This window comes from Anoplopoma fimbria, chromosome 1 (assembly GCF_027596085.1).
Source record: "Anoplopoma fimbria isolate UVic2021 breed Golden Eagle Sablefish chromosome 1, Afim_UVic_2022, whole genome shotgun sequence".
Classification (NCBI taxonomy): domain Eukaryota; kingdom Metazoa; phylum Chordata; class Actinopteri; order Perciformes; family Anoplopomatidae; genus Anoplopoma; species Anoplopoma fimbria.
The window spans coordinates 20070697-20096744 of NC_072449.1; the positions used below are offsets into that span (position 1 = coordinate 20070697).

At 39.8% G+C, this 26048-nt stretch overlaps 1 protein-coding gene across 1 annotated transcript; it reads right to left on the reverse strand.

The window, feature by feature from the left end:
* Positions 1-12829: 12829 nt before the first annotated feature.
* On the reverse strand, positions 12830-25373 carry capn12 (calpain 12). Its single transcript, XM_054604005.1, has 22 exons — positions 25173-25373; positions 24250-24319; positions 23243-23361; positions 20361-20494; positions 19822-19993; positions 19655-19738; positions 18809-18894; positions 18642-18719; positions 17656-17837; positions 17321-17568; positions 17199-17210; positions 16990-17069; positions 16390-16512; positions 15658-15694; positions 15489-15560; positions 15354-15399; positions 14959-15020; positions 14101-14169; positions 13787-13865; positions 13564-13680; positions 13044-13096; positions 12830-12945 (listed from the first exon to the last, which is right to left on the reverse strand). Exons 1-22 carry the CDS (start codon positions 25371-25373, stop codon positions 12919-12921), a joined length of 2151 nt encoding a protein of 716 aa, XP_054459980.1. The 3' UTR covers positions 12830-12918.
* Positions 25374-26048: the final 675 nt, after the last annotated feature.

Below are 26048 nucleotides of genomic sequence, written 5' to 3' on the forward strand. Positions count from 1 at the left end.
CGTAAAACGAAGCTGTTAATCTTAAAACAAGTAACGGGGACCATGTGCTATCCACGGGTCTGCTGCATTTGTGTAGCGTTCCGTTGCCGTGGATACGCCGTTGCCTCTGACGCAAGGACGTATAAATTTGGTCTTTTTTTTTGTTATGCCGCCCAACAACCGGTTTCCGTGGCAACCGGGTTCTGAGTGAGCAGCAGCAGCAGCAGCAGCACACAATATGGCTTCCGGATTCTTTCTGTGCAGCGAGCGGCGGCCGCTCTGAGCAGACTACGGCGGCTGTTGTTGTTGTTGTTGTTTTTAGCACCGTTTAACCGTCAGCGGCGGTTTTTTTTTTAGCGCTTTAACGTCAGGCGCTTAAAAGGAAGGTTACGTGGAAGTTTTTAGCGTTTTGCCTAAACTCGTATAGTGTCGCGTCCGCATCGTAACGTGGAAAATGCAAATTGTGTGCACGCTTAGCAACGCATAACACACACACACAACACACACACACACACACACACACACACACACACACACACACACACACACACACACACACTTGCATCTTGTTGTTGCTCTTGCAACCGCTAAATGAGTACAGCAAGCAGACTATTTTCATTAATATCTGTTTATTAGCTAATAGCTAGTCAGACAAGGAGAGTAAATAAGCCCCTTTTTTTGTGGTTCAGCAGCTGAAAGCACCTTTCCACCTTTTCGTGGAGTTATTATGTTTTAAATACATTTTGGAGATTTTTTATCAACCATCTTATGTTGTATTTAATTTAATTTACTCTATTTAAAAGGGATAATCCACTCATTAGTCCCACTGATTTCAGAGAATCCTCGAAACAGAATAAAACAAACAAGAAGTCACTTAAAATGCATTAAGAGTTGTTACAGTTTGTCAAATAAGTGCACTACTGTCAAAGTTGCAGTTTATGTGAAAGCTGGTTGGTAAAAAACAGATTACAGTGAAACAGTGTTACAGCTTGTCGCCTGTTTATGTCTCATCTCAGGCTATGTCTAGGCCACCTTAATCACTGTGCTAGTCATGAGTACATTCAGAGTCTGGACTCCCTTATAGAGTTGAACTGAGACTGCAATCCTCTCTCTAAACTCTGTTGTTCCTCGAGAGTTTGTTTGTGCACATGTTGTGGTGGTCTAGACTCCAGCCAAGCCAGGTCAAAAAATAGACGTAGTGTTGTCTAATGCCCTGATGTGCTTTGTTTTGCTTGCCCCTGTCTCTTAGCGTATTTTCGGGAAGCCACTAACTTGCACTGTGCTCATGAGGCCAGCCCCTGTTTCCCTTTGGAAGGCGGGCCCTGTCTTCCTGCTCAAAATATTTGTTACCAGGCAACAGTAAGGCCTGTCCCACTTCAGACTGGTGTTGTTTACACCCCTTCTGGCTCCATATCCCAACAACATTGCATAAGGCTCACAGGCTTTCCCCACCTCACTGAGAGAAATTTGATCGGCCTTTTCTCCCCAGCCAATCAAAATGTTTAATTTCCTCATACCATAGTTTTTCCTTCAGCCACTCAACAGTTTCCCTCCGTCTTTGTCTGCTGTGTTCACTCAGAGCTGTTCTCAGCCAGCCAGAGCAGCAAAAACGAAACTGAGAGAAGATTGTTTATAAAGAAGATGCTTAGCCTGACTTTCAGAATCCCTGAAGCTTTTTATAACATGATCTGTCAGGTGGGGGTTCAGGTCTGCCCAATAAATGTTTAATTACACATCTATATCATCTAAATCCAGTAATTCCCTCTTGGCAAAGTTGAAGGCCTTGCTGCATGCCTGTGTAAACATGGCTTGTGTACACTGCATTAACTGAAATGCTTGAGTTGAAATTAAAAAGTGGAGCTCTGATTTTAACAATATTTCAGTCAAGATTGAACCATAAACTTTTGAACTTGCGACATCCTCTTTTTTTATTGTAACCTTTCTCTGCTGGTTTGAAAAAAAAGGGAATAGATTATTCATTATTTTTGTGATCCCACTGGTCAAAGTCATGAAGGGGACTTTGAATTATAAGACAAACAGACATTTGATGCCTAAATATATAAAACACCTATAATAAATTCGCTGGACTTTAAGAATATTGAGATTTGTTAGAACGTTGTCAATTACGTATATTAGTTCGAGGTCACAGGTTGCGGTGTTGCATTGGATTGGACCTCACAAGGTGCTCATGTTATTTTGTATCTCCCTGTGTATGTGGCTCATACTCTTGCCTGCGCAGTCTTTAAATGATACAGTAAAAAGAAAAATACACGCTTCACTGCCCTCAGTGTCTTTTATCTTATGAGCCAAAATTGAAAAACTGCAAACAGTTGTGCCTTTCATTAAGGGCAGAGAGCAATTACTCTAGTTTTCTGGCTCACAGCTGAAACTGTTTTGTTCTGGTGCCACAAAGCAGGAGGGGAGCTGGGAAACTTTCTTCCTTTTTTATTGAGAGCCAAATAACAAGCAAGCCTTGATATGAACCTCCACCTTCTCCTGATTCCCTGTAGGGTTCATTGTGTTGTTCACACAGACAGAATTGGATTTGTGTTACATACAATTATAGGGTGAATTAGTTTAATTCCAGTGACAATTTGCCATTAAGTCATTTTAAGAATTATTACATCTGCTGTTACATACAAATAGTAGTTGCAGAGTGGAGGAGTGTTTTTATCCATTCATTTTCTGGTGCCTATCTGGGCATATTTAACCACTGGGCAGTACACTAAGCAGAATACTTTCCCTCTCAACGTAATTCACTGTGCAGTTTTGATGTGTGGGAACATCATTTTTAGGAGACAGGGCTATGACCTGATGATGCCATCATTTCAGTTGTCGCCTTTTGATACATAAGTGCAGAGGGTCCACTCTGACTTTCTCTTGGACATGTAAACTCCTCACCCCGTAAAGGATGACTCATTTTATTTATTTAACTTTACTTAATCAGGAACTCTTGCTGAGATTAACATCTCTTTTTCAAGAGAGACTTGAGAACAAGGAACATTCATGAGACAACCAGCATACATGAAGAACATCAGACCAGACTACTGACAATCAAGTGACACGTAGAGTTAATAAAACAATTACAAGAGTCTTTAAAGACTTGAGAGAGTAAAGCTTGGGGGCAGTTAGCAGTTCATGCTATATAAAAGGTACATAATACCTGAAATCAGTTCTGACAAGGTGAGTGTGCACATTACATTACAGTCATTTAGCAGACGCTTTTATCCAAAGCGACTTACAATCAGTAGTATATTACATATCATTCACCCATTCACACACTGCTGACAGGGCTACCATGCAAGGTGCCACCATCAGACTCTAACTAACATTCATGCAACATCCAGTCCACACCGATGGCAAGCCTTCGGGAGCAACTTGGGGTTAAGCGTCTTGCCCAAGAACACATCGACTGCCGAAGCATATTTAAGGTAAGTGATTGGATTTCTACTCTAGTTACAAGTTAAAAATAAAATATATATATGAAAGAACACTACAAGCTTTCAGCCTCTTGTAACAATCTTCTTAACATTTAGTGACTGACCTTGTCACCTAAAGTTGGGAGTGTTACACATACATTTGTCAATCTAGCTCCCTCTTCACCATGATGGTCCACATAAATACATTTGCTAGACTTCACATTCAGCAGGGAACCACTTCTCACAACTTAAAAACTTGCTTGACTTTCTGCTGGAGACACACATTTTCGCCTCACAGGTATTAGATGCCCTGGAGCAGCATCCCTGTCACCCCTTAACCCCACAGGATGATCCTTCCATCGACAGTTAAGAACAAATAAACTCATGTTGAGTGAAAAGGGAAATTCACATGACCCTTTCAGTGTCTGTGTGAAGAGCCGGTTTCATTATTTACACATGTGACTTTCCAGTTTTTCTTGCTCCCTTGCTTCAGCACACAGCACCCTAGCAGCTCTCCTTTGTCCTGTTTACGTTAATGAACTTGTGTTTATACTGTGCAATCCTTGCGACTCGCTGGTTAAATAACAAGCTTGTGTGTTTACATGAACCCACACAGCACACACACACACACACACACACACACGCACTGCAATAATTTACAGGGATGTGTGGAGAAGATAAAACATTTAACTGTGCATGCGTCACAGCTTTGGTTGTTGGCTCTTCTGAGACAAAAAAATGTCTCACGTCATCTTGTTTTAACCCAGCAGAGTGGTGTCAGGCCTCCTGCACTCATTTCTCTGTGTTCAATAGGTGAGTGAGGCTGTGGTTGACCGTGGCACAGCTGAATTACTGTAAATAGACCCACAACAGCACTTGATGATCACAATTGAAAAAGATGATTGACAGATTTCTATGAGAGAGAATTTAAAATGAAAAAAAATGTGCATCCTTTGGCAGTTCCGTTTAAGAAATTGTACCAAGGCAGAAAATTAAGATTATGTACTTCAGTTTGTTTGATATCATCTGAAATAGTGTGCCACCAGAAGTAGGATAATGTCATTTTTGTGTCTGATATATTGGCATTTCCTTTAAATAATCATCTTTGAAATAGTTCACAGCGTCAGAACAATTGGCATTCTTTCTTTCTTTCTTTCTTTCTTTCTTTCTTTCTTTCTTTCTTTCTTTCTTTCTTTCTTTCTTTCTTTTTTTGTGCGGCCAGAAACGTCAGCATTGAGGTGCAGAAAGCGGAGCGGGTTGGCTCTATTGTATCATGCACTGCATGGGAGTCGGATGCCTAAAGTTAAATGCAATCAGTGGGTTTCAGTATTCCGCAGCTCTCTGTGAGTCAGACACAAGCAGCGCGTCAATCCTAGCCTACTTCCAACGGGCTCGCTGCCAGTCAGAGAGGCAAAGTGCCAGAGAGAGGGAGGGATGCGAGCAAGAGGGTGAGGGAGAATGAGGGTGAGATCAGAGGTGGAGAGTAACTCGGTATATTTAATCAGATGCTGTCATTAAATTCGATTGTTAAACATCGAATTACGCACATTTTACACTTATTAGTCCACTTCCGTGATCACAGCAGACAGTGTTGCTGGTAGCATTAACAATGGCTCTGTTCTATTCAAGCGTCCCAGGAAGTCATGACAGTGAGGCAGTAGTCCTGGTATACGACAATACCAGGACCCTGAAACTGAAGAAACTTAATGGAACTCAGGCCTCATTGGTTTTATTTTTTTATACCAGTTCCGCTTGTCACAAGACAGATGAAGTGGCAGATTGGGATTTTCTTAATTTTTTTTAGGACTGTTTTGTTTTGTGCTCTTTACTCCAACAAAGCAAATAGCAGTGAGTTCAGAGTGCTGACCATCAGAAATTGTGGTCCTCTTACCTATAACCCCCAACAATAGAAAAACACCTTCAATAACTACACTGTCAACTAGTGACAAAAGGATTTAGATGTTGTATATGAGTGGCTGAATAATAAAGACTCTCCATTAAAAGTAAAAGTCCTGCCTTGAAAATGTCACTTTGGTCAAAAAGTATGTAATTATCAAACCAAATTAGTTATGAATGTACTATGAGCTTAAGACTATTATATCTTATTTTGTTACAAAAATCTCTCTGACATGTTTTGTATGTATAACTTTAATCTCCAAAGTAACTGGTGGCTGTCAAATAAATGTTGTTGAATTAAGTGTAAATACTCAAGTAAAGAACGTCAAAATACCTCTAAATTGTACTTGAGTGCAGTACGGTGCATGATGTACTCCTTTACTTTCCAACACTGGCCGTCTGTATGTAAAAGAGCAGTTTTGTTTTCATGCTTTACTCCAGCGCATTATGAAGCAGAGATTGAAGTTAAAGTTCTCACTTTAATTTGAGAGGTTTAACATATTAAAATCAATGTAACAATTTTAGCCATTTTTGTACTCACCACCAAGGATAAAGGGGCTACAAATACAGAAACATCCCTTTTTCATTTGTTTAAAGATATCATACAACCTGCACTACAAAGCTGTAATTTCAACAATGAAACTTTGAGGTATTTAGACCCTACAAATTGATAATTCAACACTCTGAAATTGTACTGGTACTTTTCTCTAACACTACATTTTGAAAGCAGTATTTCTGCCGTTATACAAGTAGACTAATACTTGTTTTTTCCACCTGGAGAAGAAGCACTGATACCATCTTCATTATTCCCCCCACTCAGTCTCTCTCTGCTTGTTCCTATCCAGAAGGCTTTGTTTCTACCTCCCCCCTCCCCACTTCTTCTCTCTTCCTTACATAATGATTGCCCTATTTTTTCCAGGGACCAATAAGAGGTTGGAATAAAGGGAGTGAGTGGGTGAGGAAGAGGGACTGAAAGAGAGAAAGATATGGGGGTAGAAGAGAGGACCGTGTACACTGCACACGTCAGGAAGACCGGCATGTGTCCCCGACACCCCCCTCACCTCACTGGCCTTCTCTTCCCACACACAGCTCCTTCTCTACTCACCCTCTCCTTTTGTTCCTGTGCTCCTCATTTTATCCCTCCTCTTCTCTCTTCTCTACCTACCTCCCTACCTACCCATCGATTTTCATGTACACTGTGTAAACAATTACGAAGTGCTTCAAACAACAACTTACGCATGACACGCAGTGATGACACTTGAGTAATGAGTGGAATTTCAAACATGCTTTTGCTGTGAGGCATTTGAGTAACACACGAATGACTGACGCCAGCAGTTTGCTGTTTCACAGGTTTACATGTGTGGACTGGTTTTCAGCATGTTTATGTGTCCTTGTAGAACATTTTTATTTATATTGTTCACTGTTTATAACATTATTGCTTATCAGAAGCAGAATCACCTTTATTTGCCAATTACATAAAAAGAATATAACTGGGTTTTTTTTTGCATCTCTCTCGCTGTAAGTAGACAGAAATGCAAATAACAGCTATTGGGATAAGGGAAAAAAAAGGTAAACAATTAAAGGTAAAGTATTGACAGGTATGTATACATACATATATATATATAAACATTATTTGAATATATATAAAAAGCACCAATGACTCAACATCAAAAATAAAACAGCTGTATACATACATATATATATATAAACATTATTTGAATATATATAAAAAGCACCAATGACTCAACATCAAAAATAAAACAGCTATATACAAGTGAAGTTTTCTGTAAGTTGTAAAATATACAATAGTGCAAAGAATTAAATGACTGTATACAGCATGTAGGATTTATATTGAAAGTGATAGTTGGTATGTACATAAAAAAATGTGTTAAGAAAATACATTATAAAAATACGTTTTAATATGTTGTGTCAAGGGTGTGCAGTGTTTTTTTTTGTCTGTTTCATGACTCTGAAGGTGTATAAGTCTGTAGTGCAGGCTGGCATCAATGTTTTCTTTCTTCAGTCCTGACTGGGTTATTGCGGTTTGGATTTGAATCAGCAGCTCCTGAGGCAGGTGGAACTAACTGAGCTTGAGCAAGAGGTACTGCTTCTGCTGGAACTTTTTGCCAAGTGTGTGTGTGTGTGTGTTGTAGGTCCACCAGAGGTCCTGGGAGATGGTGGATCCCAGAAACCTGACAACTTCCACAGCAGACACAGTGCTATTAAGGACGGTGATGGGGGCCAGTGTTTCGGGGACCCCTGAAGTTCACTGTCATTTCTAAAGGTTAAAGAGCATTCAGCTTTAGGTTTTTCTGACCGCCCCAGATGATCAACCTCCCATCTGTTGAAAAGTAGACACATGATATCGCGATATTTTGTGTGGCATTATTGTATCGATTCATGTATTGTATAAACTATCAATATTACCAATCAAGATTTCATAACACAAGAAGTAAAGAAGCCATGATGGTGCTCTGATTACTGCATTGAGGCCTGATCTTGTGAATGCAGTGAAATAAATCTCCTGTTGGCGCATGTCATGTAACACGTGTGTGCGCCGGTTTGTTTTGTGTGTTCTAGCGAGTGTTGACACTCACCTGAAGCATTGCTGTAAACATTTCAAAGGGACCATGAATCCAGCCTTATATCCGTCAAAAAGTGCCTTAAATCGGCAGTGTGCGAGAACATTTTGATACATATAATGACCAGGGAGTCATGTAAACCGCCTACTAAATTACACAGTTTAGCTGCAGGGTCGTACTGGTAGGATGTTCCATTTGATTACACTGTGGTGCGTTTAAGCGTCATTCAGTAAAAAATAATATTGGACGAAAGTGAATTATAACCTTCTTATATAGGGTCTATGATTAGAACGATAACGTAATCATGATGTGTTCAAATGTAAACAAAGATTTGTTTATCAATAAAAATACAATCTTTTATTTACTAATAATTTGAATTGTGTGTTTTTGTGAAAATCACCACTATAGATGACATAAACAAAAGGAAATGGTTGATAATGATAATAAATATTTTAGTTAATGGTTAGAAATGTTCTGGTTAACAATCGTTAACGGTGATATTGGCTCTGACAATATTCATGACTTCAAAATTTCATGTCCTGAAATCCCTAATTGCAAATACAAATGAAACCTTTTGGTAACAATTGCTTTTTCACTCTTTTAGAGGGTCAGTTTTTCCCTGGTGCGGTAGTGGGTAAAGCCAGCCTGATTGAACTAGACTGTAATACAAGTTCAGTTTGTCAGGTGCATGATGCAACATTTATGAAAAGTTATTATGACAGTGTTGGTCAGTATGTCTGTAGTGAGATGAACCAAGTGAAAACTTTATTAATACTTAATACTTAACTCAGATTTGATTTTTCCCAGCCTAACCTGCTGGAAGTCTGTGATCCACTGAAGGCCAGGACAGTGAGCTGGGTGAGTTTGAAGCAGAGAATGTCTGAGATGATGGTGTAGAACACAGAGCTGAAGTCCACAAACAGGATCCTTATGTTTATCCCTGAGGAGTCGAGGTGTTTTAGGATGTAGTGCAGTCCCAAGTTCACTGCAACATTCAGTTTGTTCATCATATGATGTCCTTCAGGTCAACACCAGTCAAAGGAGTTCATAACCATATATGTCCAGTCGATGAGCCTCATTTAATCCTGTGATAGACAGACTCTATGGGACCGGGACGATAGTGGAGCCATTGAAACAGGAAGGTACTTCAGCTCCAGTGATCTAGTGAAGATCTGTGAAGATGGGGGCCAGCTGGTCAGCACAGACTTTCAGACTGGAGGGGGACACCCAGCATTCCTGTCTCTGAGGTTTACTGTAAGGAAACTGTTTACAGTAAAGTGACTGCTGAGATCAGTTCAGAGGGCTGGCTGTGATCTTCAGTCTCTGTCGACCTGCAGAGACTCTGAAAAGAAACACACTGCTGAGACAAAGACATTCATTTAGTAGGATATCCCCCCTCCCCCACCAATCCTTGTCAAAAATACAATGTATTCAGTGCATAGAAATATACAAATAAGAGACAGATGAAGCAAAACTAATACTAAAGAAGTTGAGCACACAAATGTCTGACAGAAGGAGAAAGAACCTAAATAAATAAGTAAGGTCCCATTGAAATGGTTTTAATAATGTATCATCACATGACAGACTTCTAAAAAAGGAGATCATGGGTTAGCAGTGGGAGCAGAAGTTAACTGAGGATCCTCTTAATCCAATTAATAATTTTTAGTTTCAGGAATAAAGAGAGATCCCGAAGGTCAAGTTTACATGCAGAAGGGTCGGTGATTTCCACAGTTTAATCATCAACCATCGTGCAATGGTTGATTAAACTGTAATTAAGTTTGGGGATATACCTTGAGGTATTGCAGGCCACATTTTCTTTAATACATACAGTAGTTATAGTTTAAACTGATCTAATACTCTATTGGTAATGATGCAGATACTGACCTTGTTGAAAGATGATAAGGTGACGTGACCGATCAATATTTAATTTAATTTATTTGATAATATCTTTGTAAAATTCAGTCTCTTCATCCATGGCCTCATGTAACTTCAAATAAAAATGATCCTGGGAATTTATGAGGTTTACAGATTCCAAATTTTGGTAAAAAGAAGCACTGCTATCAGATCGGTCAGTATCGAGGTATTGTTATCAGTAAAGAAAAAGTTATATAGGTGCATCAGTACTTACTATATACTTTAAACCTAAGGAGGCTGTTGCATAAAAAAGACTCCAATCAGACTTTTACACATGCAAACAGACAAAACAGAGAATCCAGGTGGAAAATAGAAAAGCCAAAAAAACAAATTAATCTGTAAGATATTTCCTTGGTGTCTAATTGCTTGAGGTTTGTTGTGAAGTTGGACGAGAAGTAAAAAGGAGCTTCACTTAGATGTTATATCACTGTAATATGTGTTTCTGTGGCCAAGATGAAACACCCGGTCACCACCGACTATAACAAATATAGAAAGAGCAGAATGAGGAGCAGATAGCCGAGGGAAGCAGAGAGATACTGTAATGCAAATGTCACTCTTTACATCACAAATGATCTACCATCTTCACGGCTTGTAAATAAACACGCACAATAAATACACCCCACATCCCATGCCAGCACACACTCACATCTTTAAATACCCCCGGCTCTGACGACTGAGATAGTACTGCTCATCAAATTTATGCGTGAGTGAGCCCAAGCTAAATTTGCAGCCAGGGAGCCGATTTACGCAATCCTCCCTGGTCTCCCTCCTGTGTCTATACAATGGCTTAAAATCTCACAGTTCTCAAACCATTCCAGCCCTCCACAGATCCCACTCCCACACTACACACTACAACTCCGGCACTATTCCTGTAGCGGCCCCCGCCGCTGTGGCACGAAAATACCAGCACCTCCAAGAACAGACGCCAAGCCTGTCAGAGCATCATCACATCCCACAGGACAGCTGGGGGAGGAGGAGGGAGGGAGGGAGGGAGAGAGAGAGAGGAGAAGAGCAGGTGGAAGGATGGGCACCAGCACTGTCGAGAGAAAGAATAAACACAGAGAGAAAAGAGAAAAATCAACAGAGGACACAGTTATATCCTGGTAGATCAGCCACAAACTGTTTCTCTTTACTTACTTTTGATCTGAGTGAGCTGGTCCGTTTGTTCCAGACTGTAATATCTTGCCAACTTTTGGATGGATTGCCATTAAATTTTGTCCTAACATTGATGGTCCCAAGAGGATGGATCCTACAGACTCTCGGTGGTCCCCTTACTTCACCTCTAGTGCCACCATGAGGTTTACAATTATAGATTTTAGTCAAATACCTCAACTTTTGGATCAATTGCTGTGAAATTTGCTACAAATATTCATGTCCTACTCAGGATGATTTGTAATACATTTACTGATCCTCTGACTTTTCATCTAGCACCATCATCAGGTCAAAATATGTCCAATACTTTGGTTTAGCAAATGTAAGCATGCCATCACACTAAGCTAGTATGGTAAACATGGTAAAAAAGAAACCTGCTAAACATCTACATTAGCATTTAGTTTAAACACTGTTGTGCCTGAATACAGCCTCAGAGAGCCTCAAGCGCCAATGTTTTAGTCTGATTCCCTGGCTATTCTGAAACAGAGAAGGTGAGAGTTTAAAGGAGTATAAGAATCCTGTAAGGCCTATAGATGTAGACTAAGATCTAACTATGTAGAGGCCATGTGGAGGCCTCACTCGTCACATTGGCTGATCTCCTTCCAGGCTGACACAAACCAGAGGAAGCACAGGGTTTAGAAACATAAAAATAAAACGGTAAAGCAGGTATTGTTGATGGAGAGTCCAGACACTGAGATGAACCTACTGGTCCTTCCTGTCTCGCTCCTCCTTCTCTCTATCGCAATGTAGATGGACGGTTGCTGAGGACAACCTGTGTGTACTCACCTAACGATGAACAGGAAGTAGTGTGAGCAAAGGTGCTAGAAATAGCAACATGTGCAGAAAGGACATTTGCTCGCTGATGTGTGTGAGAGTGCAGCGGGCACCTGTGTGTGTGTGTGTGTGTGTGTGTTTGACAGGGAGGAGGAGGATGCAGATTGTGAGAGTCAGACAGTTACTAGAGAGAACAGGAGGGGGGAGAAAGAGTGAGGGATGGATGGAGGGAGAAAGGGAACGTAGTGGAGGAGGGGGCGAGTGTGTGTTGACGCTCTACGTGGCGTCAATGCGATAAGAATAGAGATGCTGCGTGCAGCGCTGCTGAGACATAAACCTCACACCCTCGTTGGGGCAGGCAGTGTTCGCTCTGACTGTGTGTGTGTGTGCACAGATATTTCCCAGAGTATGCTCATGTGTGCATAGATGAGTAAACTCTTGGGCTTGCAGTGATTTTTGTAAGTTGTGTGATTAAAGTTGTGTGTGGGCTAACATTTCATTCACATTTCATAATTAGAAACCCATTTCCTGTCATCATTACCGAATTTCTAAAGAGCAACTTGATAAAAGGATAATTACTTTGAGAAAAAGGGTAATAATGTGAACTTTATTTAGGTTATGAAACAGTTCTCTTGTTAATGACAAAAGGAATAAGGACACCTTTAAACTCATATAATTATGAAATTCCTTTTATTACAATGTGGAGTAATATAACAGTATTGCAGTAATTGTTTGCATATGTATGTGCGTAACTATATATCCTTCGAAATTTTATAACATATTCTATGATATCATTTAGTTTCTATATTCAATAATTCATTATTCTCTTTTATTGTTTCCCTAAGTGTTATTTTTACATACTTGTTATTTATTGCCTAATTCTAATTTATACTTGTTCTGTGTTTGTAATGTGGGCTGGGCTACAACTGCCTTTCATTTTGCAATCCTATATTGTGTAATGACAATAAAGCCAAACCTTAAACCTTGAGCTTGTACAAAGGCTATAGCCAGAAAAATGAGAATGAACGAGATGAAGCAAAACAAATAGCATAGGAAAGCATGAACGAGGCCACTGATGTTGCTCTGTAAAAAGGCACACATGAAGGAGCAGTTTTAAAATACACAGTCGTCTCTGTGGTAGAATCAACAGCATGCTGTGTCTCAGCTCGGTCTAATGTGGAGACCCTCTTCATGAAGCATCTTCACACCACCAGGAACTGAAGCAGCCACTGTAGAGGGACAACAGATGAACAGGGAGCAGAATGACCAGAAAATGTCCAGGTCAGTATATGAACAGAAATCAGAGCATATTTGGCAAGATACTCACATAGTTGATCCCTCTGTCTTTCACCTCCTGACTGGTCTCTGATTCATACAGAGCTGAGGAGAAGAGAGGAGGAAATGACTGCATACAGTGTCTGCATCAGATTTAGCATTCATTTTCAGCAGAAAACCTGAATGTATTTAGTGATAGTTTAAATACACATAAAGCATGTTGTGTAAACAAGCTGTGCACATGTAGATCATCTAAAAGCAAATGTTAAATGCCACTATGAGCCACACGTGTAACACGTATGTTTGTATACCATAATATAGTATTTATTCTGCAGTAAATTGTCCCTCCTAACTGATATTATACTGTATATGACATTATTCAATTTTTTTATTTAGGTTTAGTGCAGATGGGTCAAACATAGAAAAAATACTACTATAGAGCTTCCTGAAATAACCAAATGAATCATAATTGATTAGCTGGTGTAAGGTCATAGATAACTGTTTTCATCATTGGTCAGTCTGTTTGACTTTGTTTGTGTGTGGATGTGTGTGAATGTGTGTGTGTGTTTTACCAAAAAGCTTGCGCATCCTGGTGACACATGACACGAAACCGTGGAAGGGCATGTGAAGCTCTCCAGATGCAAAGCGCTCAGACAGCAGCTCGACAACCTTGTTATCACACTGCATCCCTGCGAGACAGAGGAGCGGGCGATGGTGTGAAGAGCAAACAGTCATAACCAGCAGCATGTGTGTGTGTGTTTGTGTGTATCTGTGTGTGTCTGTGTGTGTGCATACCAACAGCTTGCAGGGCATCACTGAGCTCAAAGGGGCTCATGGTCCCAGAAGAGTCTTCATCGAACTGGAAAAAGATGGACTGAAAAAGAGAGCAGCATCAGAATAAGTGCTAATGACACCACTCTCCGTCTATTTCTGTCTTTAACACACACACACACACACACACACACACACACACACACACACACACACACACACACACACACACACACACACACACACACACACACACACACACACACACACACACACACACACACACACACACACACACACACACACACACACGCTCACAGACACACACAGAGCTGCACCTGCAGATGGCGCAGACTGGACAGCAGGGTTCCTGTTTGTTCACGGCTGAGACTGCAGCGCCCTTTAGTCTGCCAGCAGAGTAAAGGACATCTCAACAGGACAGAAGAGAGTGTGATAAAGTTATGAGGAAGCAGAGTGAACTCAACCAGCAGGGCAGCGCAATGACGCAACCGGAGGTCCGGGGGTTTGAACCCCTTTCGTCAGCAAGCATCAGCCTCGCTTAACTTATAAGGTTACAAGGTTAATTTATTGTCATTGGACATCAGGGTTGTACAACATAATGCAGCGTGAAGTACCATTTTGCTGCATTAGAAAATACACACAAATACAAAGTAGCAAAATGGTACTTCAAAGGGCATTTTGTTGTACAACCCTGTTGTACAATGACAATAAATGATATATAAATGATGATGATATGTGTTGAGGGTAGGTGGATTTAGGAATCTCACAGACTAAAGCTGTTCAGAAGTCTGGTCATAAGGCAGCTGTCACTTCTGTATCTCTTGCTAGATGTCAGCTGGGTAATGTTTAATAACCTTTGGGCTCTTTGCAAACACCTCTTGTAGCAAAATCACTAATGTTCAGTAGATGGCACCAAAGATGTTCATGTAATGTTTTATCACACGCTGTAGACCCCTCCTGTCCAGGGCCGTGCACATCCTCATGCCAGTTTTTTAATGTGAAACTATTTGAAACTAGCAGAGGACAATGAAGATTTTAACATGTTTACTGTCATTTGTGTAGGATCAAGTAACACAGACATACTGTATATACAGTATAAGTGAACAAGGATCTCGAAATACAAGGAGTCGAGATTGTGAGTTATATTAAATAATATACTGAGGACAAAAGGATACATCCTCTCCAAAGATTAGCTGTCTGCACGTCTCCAGTGGCAGATGGTAATCTTTCTCAAGAGCTGTGATTACGGGAAGAAAGGCACAGATTGATACAGAGAAAGAAAATAAAGGTTTAAATTGGATTAAGATGAGGAAAGGTCAAGGTGAGGACACGTGTAGTCACTTTTTATTACTTAACAAAGCTCAATGTACTCTCTCTGACTGCACATATGAGCCTCTGTCTAGACTGTTGACCTCAGTGACTCCACTGGGCCAACTTTTTAGGGAATGTGTCACTACTTTGCTCCCATCTAGTGGCCATAACGGGTATTTTATCATCAAATATCACTTGAGGCTTGTCATTTTCAGATGCTCCTAAAACATGAAACACATGATATACTGGAGATTCTAACCTGTGTTGAACAGCTTCATGAGCTCCTTGGCGCTCACTCTGTCATCCTGAGGGGGAAGAAATAAGAAAACCAAAGGTTCGAAATTGACACTTTTTATAAATAAAATAATGTAGAACAATGATGAAGACTTCTTACTGGGCCAGCCTCCTCATCAAACGTCTTCTGAACTCTCACTTGATCCTCTGGGGAGACGGGAGTAGCCATAACCTCGGGAACAAACACACCAAACAAAAATAAACATACTGTATTCTAAGCGGCTATTTGCTGCTGTTTTAATGTGTACGGACGAGACGGCTGAACTCACCTGGAGGAAGCCAGAGGAGCAGGTGAAGTCCTGAGTCCTGGAACACAAAGTCAACAAAAGATTGTCTCGTGAATTAAACTTTTATACAGTTTGAACCTTACAAAGACCCAAATAACGTTTGCTATGGGCTCAAATATTTTACACAATGTGAAAAATAGCGAAATTCTACTTCAGTATTAAGTATTACCAGCGAAATGTACTTAAAGATTCCAAAGTAAAGCCAATTATTATTCAGTTAAGAGTGTTAAACAATGGAGATTTAAAAAAATCTTATGCCCTCACAATAATATTATGTGCTCGCAAGTTATTTATTATCTTGTGCAACAAAAAATCTAAATCTACTAAAGCTGTTGAATAAACTTTGAGCAGTAAAAACAGCAATATAAAGTATTAAGGTCCAATAAATTGGAAATACTCCAGTAAAGTACCGCAAAAAATGTACTTAAATACAGTACTTGAGTACTTGTACTTCAGGTCTCAGCTGTGGAATTGACTGTGTTTGGAACAGAAGCCATAAGAGGTGCTTTTATCAGAGAGCGAGTGATGTAGGAGGTGATTCAGGGAGACTAGAGGAAGTGTTACAACATTTACACAAGGTTGTTAGTAAGTGGATCTGTTTTTCTGAGACCAGGTTATTATTATCACATCTAACTAAACTAAAAGTCTCTTATGATTTTTGTCCCCTGTTTGGGAATCTTTTAGACCATCAAAGCAAAATCCCCTCAATCTCACCCCAGAGTGTTTCCGGTCTTGGAGAAAATGCGGACAAAGAACTCTCCCGGTTGGTTGGGTCGATAGGTGGAGGCCACGATGATGTAGTTACCTGGATCCAGATGCAGCTTCCTCCACGCACCCCTGTGGCACAAAGTTAATGAATTTATGAATGAAGACAACATGATTCATGTGTTTGATAGCTGCCACCATCGGAGCCATGAGCAACAATGGTTACATAAGTTTACTTATTGTCTGTTGTTTTTTCTGTATGTATATCGTATAGTCTTTTTTCTTGGTCACCCCTCGACAAATTAATTTTTGTATGATGATGTAAAATTCTTGATTATATTTTAATTTTCTTACCAGATGAAGAAAATTACTGAAATAACTAATCAAGCTTTAAGTTTTGTGTGGATGCAGGTTTGTTACATTGATGTACAAACAAATAAAAAATGGGATTGCATTCGATTCAGTCCACCGGTAGCACAGTATATAGGATGTTTTACTCTGGTCGGAAGTCCCTACATAGTAAAAGCACCACAACCACATTTTCTGCTTTTATGAACAGATAAAGATTAAATAATAACTTAGTGGCGTTTTCTCATGATGGTCTTTTACCTCTGAGCCATATATTTCCCAGAGCGACCGACAGGGCGATTTGTCATGAAGAAGTTGCGGCTCAGACACACACCCTGAAGCTGTTGGAAGAAAGATATTAGAAGTTCGTCCTTAATAAAAAAACACTACAAAGAATATAATATTTTTCTGATTTTAATTCAAGCATATATTAAATACAATGTACAATCTATTGCCAATGAGATACTCACCTTAGCAGGAACCTGCAAAAAGGAAGAAACACAAAGGTGTGAGTTTATTCAGAAACAGTACAAAGGTGCAGAGACTCACAATGTTCAATAAATCCATAAGTAATAAATAAAGCAGATGTGACCTTGTAGATGTGGAAAGCGATGTAGAGGAAGTGGACTTTGGTCATCTTCCTTCGGTTTTTCTGCAGAAGCTCCACCAACACGGTGCACTGTTTGGCCTTCTCCTTCTGCTTCTCTGCTCTCTTCTTCTCTTCAGGGGTTATTTCCTCATCGTCATCGTCATCTTCATCTTCATCATCCTCATCGTCCTCTTCCGCCTGGTCCTGTTCCGTGAGAACCAACTGGAACTGAGGATTCTTCCAGAAAGATTCTGACAAAAAAAAATATGACGACTAATTAAATGATCCAGCTGAGGTTTTAAATGCATATGTGTGCAATTACAACTTCATAAACATACTGTTGTATTTGCGGCTACCGCCAGCAGAGCTCCCCGATACCCAGAATCCTTCATGTTCACTGATGTTCCAGGTAGAGGGGGAGGAAGGAGCGGCAGGTGTGGTTTCCTCCACAAGAGTGTCAGGATTCACACTGCAGAGCTCCACAACATCGAACAGGCTGCTGAAGTCCTCAGCACTGATCCTAATAGAGCAGGTCATTTACATCAGAGAGCTTATTGTACGTGAGAGGCAGTATTTACTCAAGTACTGTAAGTACAATTGTAATTCACTTCACTTGAGTATTTATATTGTATCCAGATTTATAATTCTATTTCATCTCAGAGGCTAATATTGCACCTTTTACTGCACTACATTTTACACCTGACAGATTCAGTTACTAATTTGGAATTCTTCTACTTCTTACACTAAATACACAATTGAAAAAGCCTCTTGGATAAGCTGAAAAATCCATTGTCACAAAGCTGTTTTCTGAGCTCATGCACAGATGACTTTTGAGAGATACTAGATTTTCACAGGACAGCGATGCTACAAACAGAATGATTTTATAGAATTTGATGCCTTGCTGTAGATTTAACTAGCCAACAATAAATAAAGGAGTAAAATATATCCACAGCAGTAAAATGCGACATACAATGCACACATTGCACACATGTAAATATACTGTACATTTTTTTTTTTTTTTATTTCATTGTATAATATGTCTTATTTATGACCTTAATCTGTTTCTCTGTCCTTGAGCTGCTGCAACACCCGAATTTCCCCCACGGGGATCAATAAAGGAATATCTATCTATCTATCTACATCAATAGAGCGGTGATGTTAATCTAGAATCATCATATATAATAGTAAAACATTGACAGAATAAGTACTTTTACTTTATGATTTTACTTATAGTGGAGCATTCTCGATGTGTGGTATTAGTACTTTTTACTTTAATAATGGATCTGTATACTTATACTGTAAGTTTGTGTGTTTTAGCATGTACCAGAACTCTCCATCTTCTCTCTTTTTCAGATCAATCCTTTCCTTTTCCGCTTTGACCACGTCACCCCACTCTTTACTCCTGCAGTCACACATATACAAAGAGAAACTGTGTGAGTGTGTTCTTTCTCTCTCCTGTATACAATGTGCACCAACAGGAAGCTTCCTCACTTGTCACTCCACGGTCCGCGATATTCAACAAAACCCCAGGGGTTCCTCAGCCTCAGCAACAAAATCTCATCCAATGCTTTTTTTACCTGAAAAGTGAAGAGAGAAGAAACTAATATATAAGTAAAGACTCAATAAAATTCATTTTCAAACAAAATGTTCAAACAAACATGGCACATTTTTATAGTGCTGTAAAAAAGAAATGGAAGGAAATTTGAACATCTGCTATTCCTTGACAAATAGCCGAAATTCATCTGCCGAAGAAGATCATGCTACAGGATCAAAAGCTCCAGATCACCTACTAATGGCCCTCATGCTGAGATTTTTTTGCTCACTGATGAAATATGCTTAGGCTAGATCCAGTCAGAGATGGATGATGAGATTAAGTTAAATATTAGTGAAATTATACTCAATAAAATCTTTTAATTAATGTGAAATTAGATGAGATGAAATGGAATAAAATGACTTGCAAAGATATTGGATGATTAGATTAGGTTAGATTAGATGATGTTTTTATGTTTGGATGAGATGGGATTAAATTATAATAAATAATATTACATTAATTGAGATTATATGAATGAGATTAGATTACATTCAAATGTATGTGATGAATTGATCTGAATGAAGATAAGATTAAAGGAGATTAGATTACATTTCAGAGAGTTTATGTGACATTAAATAACATTTGATTCACATGAAATTACATAAAATGGTTTTAGATTACGGTCTTTAGGGAGAGAATGATCATGCAGTAACAGAAAGCGCATTAAAACCACACAATGATAACCTAGCAACAATAAATAATGACAGAGGCTCAGTGCTGCAGCGGCGTCTCTGTGTTATACTGGCCTTGTGGGTGTCGGTGATGGCGTAAGCGTGGCCCTTTATCAGCCCGTCTCCTGTCACTTTACCAATGTCGCTGTAGCTGCTGGCCTGAGAAGACAAAGAGAGAAACTCAAGTGGCTCTTAAGCAGCATCGCGCTGTGTAGTGTGAACTTCCGGAGGTGTGTTCGCACCTGGATGAAGCAGCTAAGCAGGCTGCCTCGAGCCAGGGCGGCTGTCAGAGACCTCCAGAGGACTCGAGGGGTACGAGAGGAGACCTGCATTGAGTATGCGATGCCTCCTGTGAAATCCTCCATCCCCTCTGAAATGTTGCCCCCCTTCAGGCTTCCGTAGCATCCGACTAACCTACATAAGGTGAGGTGAGAAAGTGTATTTTTGTCCAATCACTGGGGCTACACCAAACTGCCCCTCCTCAGTGTTGTATCCTGAGAAACCCTTGTCGCCCGTGTCCCATCACAGCTCGCTGCACCCATCTCACAAACTGCAGATGGACTGACACCAACTCAAATGTATCTACACACACACACACACACACACACACACACACACACACACACACACACACACACACACACACACACACACACACACACACACACACACACACACACACACACACACACACACACACACACATACACACTCACAGAAAAGGAGTGGGTGATCTAAGACATTACAACCCAGAAACATATGCTTGGTAGTGGAAACTGACTTGGCATAGGCCTTCTCCACCAGGGCGCTCCAATACTCGTGGCGGGTGCGAGAGTAGCTGAAGAGCAGACGGCCTTCGCGTACTGGCAGCCTGTCATCCACAACCACCTCCACCCACTCACCATACTGCCAGAACTACACAGAGACACACAGGGAGAGGGATGGTGAGAACAGAGAAACAGGAATGGATGCAATTAATCAGGAGGAACGATAAAGAGGAGTAAGACACAGTGTAACGAGACCCAACACCTGAACTTTATGTCCCAAATATGTATCTTTTATTTGCAACAACTGTTTTTTTTATTGGAGTTGTGTTTGTGTCCACTTCATGAAGTCCAAAACTCACTCTCTTTTAGCTCTGTTTTTCGATTTCCACCAACTCCTGAGAAAAATATCTGACTTTTTAGCTGCTAAACGCGGCAAAGTTGTTAACCAGCTATTTGCTAACTGATTCTGTCTGCTGTTTGGTGCTGAGCAGGTAGCTTTTCTATTTTTCAAATTTATTTTTTACCTGAAAACTACGCTATGAGAGCAGTGAGAGTGAACAAAAAATAATAAAATTGGAGGCCAAACCAAGAAACAATGTGTGGGAACACACTATAAAGCTCAGTAGAGATGAGTTATTATGTTTATCTGTGGGTTCATGAGCTACCGCTTCATAAGGGAGCAATTGTTATTGTAAACATATTGATTTAAGACTCTTTAAAGCAATATTATGTAACTTTTATGGAAGAAATAACACATTTGTCGTCTTACAAATAATAGCTGAATTTAGAGTCAATACAACGCACCATAGCTCAAGTTAGTACTCATTATTTGGAAGTTTGTTGTATGGGATGTTTTTGGTAAATTATGTTTCTGTTTATTATGTCCATCCAGTGGAAATGGGTCTGGGATGAGGAGATCATGTAATGACAATAGTGTCACATCATATACTTGTCATATACCTTTTATGAAATAAAATATGGGGCTATTTGATTATATCTGTCACTGAACTGTAACTACTTTTGAATATTTTATAACTCTGTTTGTAACATTATTATTTGTTTTAAAACTTCAATTTAATTTTGTTCTTTTAAAACCGTTTTTTATGGCTTCAGGGCTTAGTGCTAGATCAAAACATTGCTTAACATGAGCACCAGTAGATATGCTCATCCAACATTTGGCACATTTTACTGATTACCTTTTTAGGCATCTCATGGATTGTAAATCACTTTTATTTGTCTTGTTGTTGAAACCTGCTGCACACATAAACTAGTTTAAATAAACATTGTGATTCCAAACTATCACATGACATATTCAAGCACAAATTAGAGACATAAATATGTTTAGAGTGAATTAAAACTGAATGAAGAAAATGATCCATTAAAAGATGAGTTAAATAAACACCCTGTTCACCTTATTCTGTTTATTACACCAACTCCGGAGGCAGTTAGTGGCCATGACTAGGGGTGTGTACTGTACTGCTAATCTGTGTGTGCAAAACAGCAACTGAGAGCAGGCCTACACTGGCCTTTCATAGCTGTGTGTGTTTTAGTGTGTGTCAGTGTGTTAGTGTGTGTCGGTGTGTGTGTGTGTCCCAGAGGTAGTCACTACCTGCATGTCTGGACTGCTCTCCCATCAGCCTGACAGGGCAGAATGAGTTTCCAGTCCTTCAGTCCTGCTTGTCAAGTCATGCCACATTCCCCCTAACAGTCTCTACAGGTCAAACCCTCTGGGGAAGAATAATCACTGAGCAGAAGCTGTAGAAAAGATCTATATCTTACTGTTTTCTTTGACACGATTGATAGTTTTAGTAGCGCGATATTTTATTGATCTTTGCAGGTCAGAGCGAGTGGATGATGAACTTTCTAGATTAGTATCACGACTTCTAATTAGGTGATAAAGATGAGGTTTATGTTTATCTCTTCATCTTACGTGCAAAACCACTATGCAGTGATGACTGCAGGATGAGTTGATATCTGTTTGATCCAATAATTAAAAGCTAAAGCAAAAAGCATATCACTGAATGTAGGAATAGCCCAATCAGATCATTCTTCATAGACTGAGAATCAGTCTTTTCTTACATGAAGTTACATAAAATGAGCATGTCTGAATTAAGTACATCAATCAAACTTAATATTTTATGTCCATAATGTGCTTAAATACAATATTTACCACACACAACACAAACTGTGTGTCATATTTGGACTGTGATCAGCACTAATTGAGCCTCATGGTAGCTCAGGCATATGCAGAGAGTTGTTTTATAGTTGCATGTTCAATAAAATGCTAAATGACATATGAGCACCACCGTTCTACCTCTATGTGTATTGTGTAAAGGAATTTACACAATACACATTTACCTTTTGTAAAAAAACAAACCTAAAAAAAAAAAGGTAAGATCATAATTCACTCAGCAGGTTATGCTGAGTGAATTATTATATTTTTGAAAAAATGTCCATCATGAGTCCAATGTTAAAGAAGTGCAATGCTTGATCAGTGGAGTACTCCATTAAGGCTCTGATTATATTGGTTGATATTGTCTTTTTACTTTGCATTCCCAACATATTACCACAGGAGCATCAAATAAATAGAACCACACCTTTAAACTGAAATGTGTGTTGTATTTGCAATAAATGGTTAAAACCTTAGCTTATCATGATTATGTGCTTTATTATAGAATATCAAGCAACATGTCCAGGCTAAGATGGGGCGAGAGATGAGATCACTAAAGCATAAGAATTTGAGAAAGACTGTTTTTATGCTTGTTGGGTTTTTTTTCTGTTTGTCAGCAGCAAACAATGTGTGAGTAACAGCTGGCTTGATTGGATGTCTAATTGGCAACTTTTCTCATTAGAAAATAAAGGCGGGGAGTCAGAGGTTCTGTGTTTTACATCTTACCCTGAAATGGAAGATCCCTGCGTAAGGCTTGGACAGGCTTTGGTTGGGTGGCACCACCTTCACAAAGAGTTTGGGGTGCATGGTGAGACAGGACAGGGATGCTAGCAGCCAGCAGTTACCTGATAAACAAAAAGAAAAACATGAAGCTGGTACAGACACATCTTAAAAGATTCTTAGTGTTTTGTAATGATTGCTTTTAAGGCAGGTGAAGCTCTCTCTCTCTCTCTCTCTCTCTCTCTCTCTCTCTCTCACACACACACACACACACACACACACACACACACACACACACACACACACACACACACACACACACACACACACACACACACACACACACACACACACACACACACACACAATAAGCCACATTCCTCTGCTACAGCAAACACCTGTGCTATGTTGTTTCTCTGGAGATGTTTCAGAAAAACACATCCTGGTATTGAGTTTGAACGAAAACATAAATCTCCGACAAGGAGCACAAAGAAGAAGATGTAGAAGAAGACTACAAGTAGAAGAAGCAGAAGAAGAAGAAGATTTGTAATGATCCCATCGACATATCTGCACATAACTACTGACATAAATCATCAATTTAAAACTCACAGAGGAGGAAGGAAAGCCTGCTGTTGTGTGAAGAAAACGATCTCATAGTTCACCGCTAATAAGAAACACACTGAAAACCACATATTTGAGCAGAGTCTGTGAGCTGTTAAAGACAGGGCTATTATGTCGTCTGGACCCCTGCAGATTTGGGGTTTAGGGAACACAGAGTGTTCCACACAGAGAATGCAGAAATCATTTTATGAAGTCATTGCATTTCACTGAAATAAATAGAAACAATCTGAACACAGTTGTTTTCAACTTTTATGATTTAACTGTTCCAGGATGTTGTGCAATGCCAGTTTAAGACAACACAGCATGACGTACGTCCCATTTTCTCGTTCCTCTGGGAGATTAGATGAGCAGTGGGGGGGAGAGGCAGAAGCTGTAATTTTCCTGATACTCACCCAGTTGGCCCTGACAGATGTCAGTGGTCCCAGTCGTGCCCTCCACAAACACAGCATTCTCACTGATTTCCTTCAGAGATGGAGCAAGAGGAGAACAATGTAATTCAGTATATATATTATCATTATATGCGAAAAGAGAAGACATATGAAGAAAATATTTTCTGGATTTATTTGTGGCTGAACTGAATATCTTTGGGGTTTTGACTGTTGGTTGGATAAAACAAGACATTTAGAGAGATTTGAGGAAAATATGATGGTTTCTCATTTATGACATTTTATTGACAACAATTTACGAAGAAGGACCTTGTGGCTTGGAGTTACTTAAAATATTTACTTTCAGTATTAACCGTGTTACTAAGTTTATCTCCTCGGGAAACTGCTTCATCAAACCTTAACCACACCTGGTTAAATCCTTATCAGCTGTCTACAACTCTGCAAACACTGTTGATAAGAGCTCCTGTGAAGAAGCAATGTCAAGAAGTAGGGCATACATTAAAAATGACTTTATTGTGTAGCCATCAGTTTAAATGTATTTATTATGTGGCGTAGAGGAAGTCTTAACAAAACTTTGTTAATTAAATGGGATGAACATGCATGTCAACTTTCCTTTATCTCAAATGTTGGTACAGGGATGACCTGAAGAATATGAAATAATATATCAAATATTTAAATTATGGCAGGAAGTATATATTAATTAAATAATCTCAAATATGTATTTATTATGTTCTGACATATCAATTGAATGTATGTAATTTTTTTTCTTTAGTGAAATAAGTCTTTTGTTTAACATGTTTTTTATGACAATTTTTTGTTAATTATTTTAAACTTAAAATGTTGTGTCAATTGTTTGAATAAAGACCTAAAACGCCCTACAACATCTGTATAATAACTGGCACGTCACACGCATGCTCAACTGTGTCTACCTTGGGTCGCTGCCACTTTATCGCCCTTTTAGGATCCGGATCTTCCGGCATACCGATGGACTTCTGATCAGGTGCAAAGGTTGGATCCGCAAACAGCTCTCCGGACTTCAGACATCCTTCCAGGAGAGTCTTGAAGTCCTGATCCCTGAACTTGATCGGGTTCTCGATGGAGCCCAGAGGTGCCTTCTTGTCGGTCGCCATCCTGTGAGTGAATCTGCAGTCAAACTGTTCATCTGCAAAATGTGGTTTTGAGCAGCTGGTGCTTAAATACAGATAAACGTGTACACCCACCGCAGCCAGCGAGGGCCACTTGGAGCGCCTCCCCGGCTCTGCCCCTGCCCGGAAAGGTATGCAGACCGCCGGGGGCCGTGGAGAGCTGGAGTCGGAGTAATGACACGGTGCCAACAGCCTCCTTGATCCCACTGATTTATTATCCATGATCACTATCGTCCAGAGAGGCCAGAGAGAAGGCAAACGGCTGCTATACGAGGCTTAAGCCCAACAGAACCATGACTTTATAGTTTTTAGGACTTTATAGTTTACAATACTTTTCTGTTGAATCCAGGAGGCCGTTTCCATTTAAAGAAGTTCAGAGGAGACCACTGTGAGTTGTCTCAAACTGACGCTAGGTGTCAGTCTACTCCACATAAAAGCACCAGGCCACAAACCACCACATTAAACTATCAATAGAGAGGTTTAAATGATGGTGGTGTTGGTGATGATGATGATGAAGAAGATGATAAATAAGGTGGTGAGGAGAAAGACATGAAACAAAAGCTCTGTTTAACTGACTGAAAGACATCACATTGTTAAATTGGTTACACGATGGAAAGAAGAAGCACACAAAAAATAATGATTTAATTATGAAAAAAGATA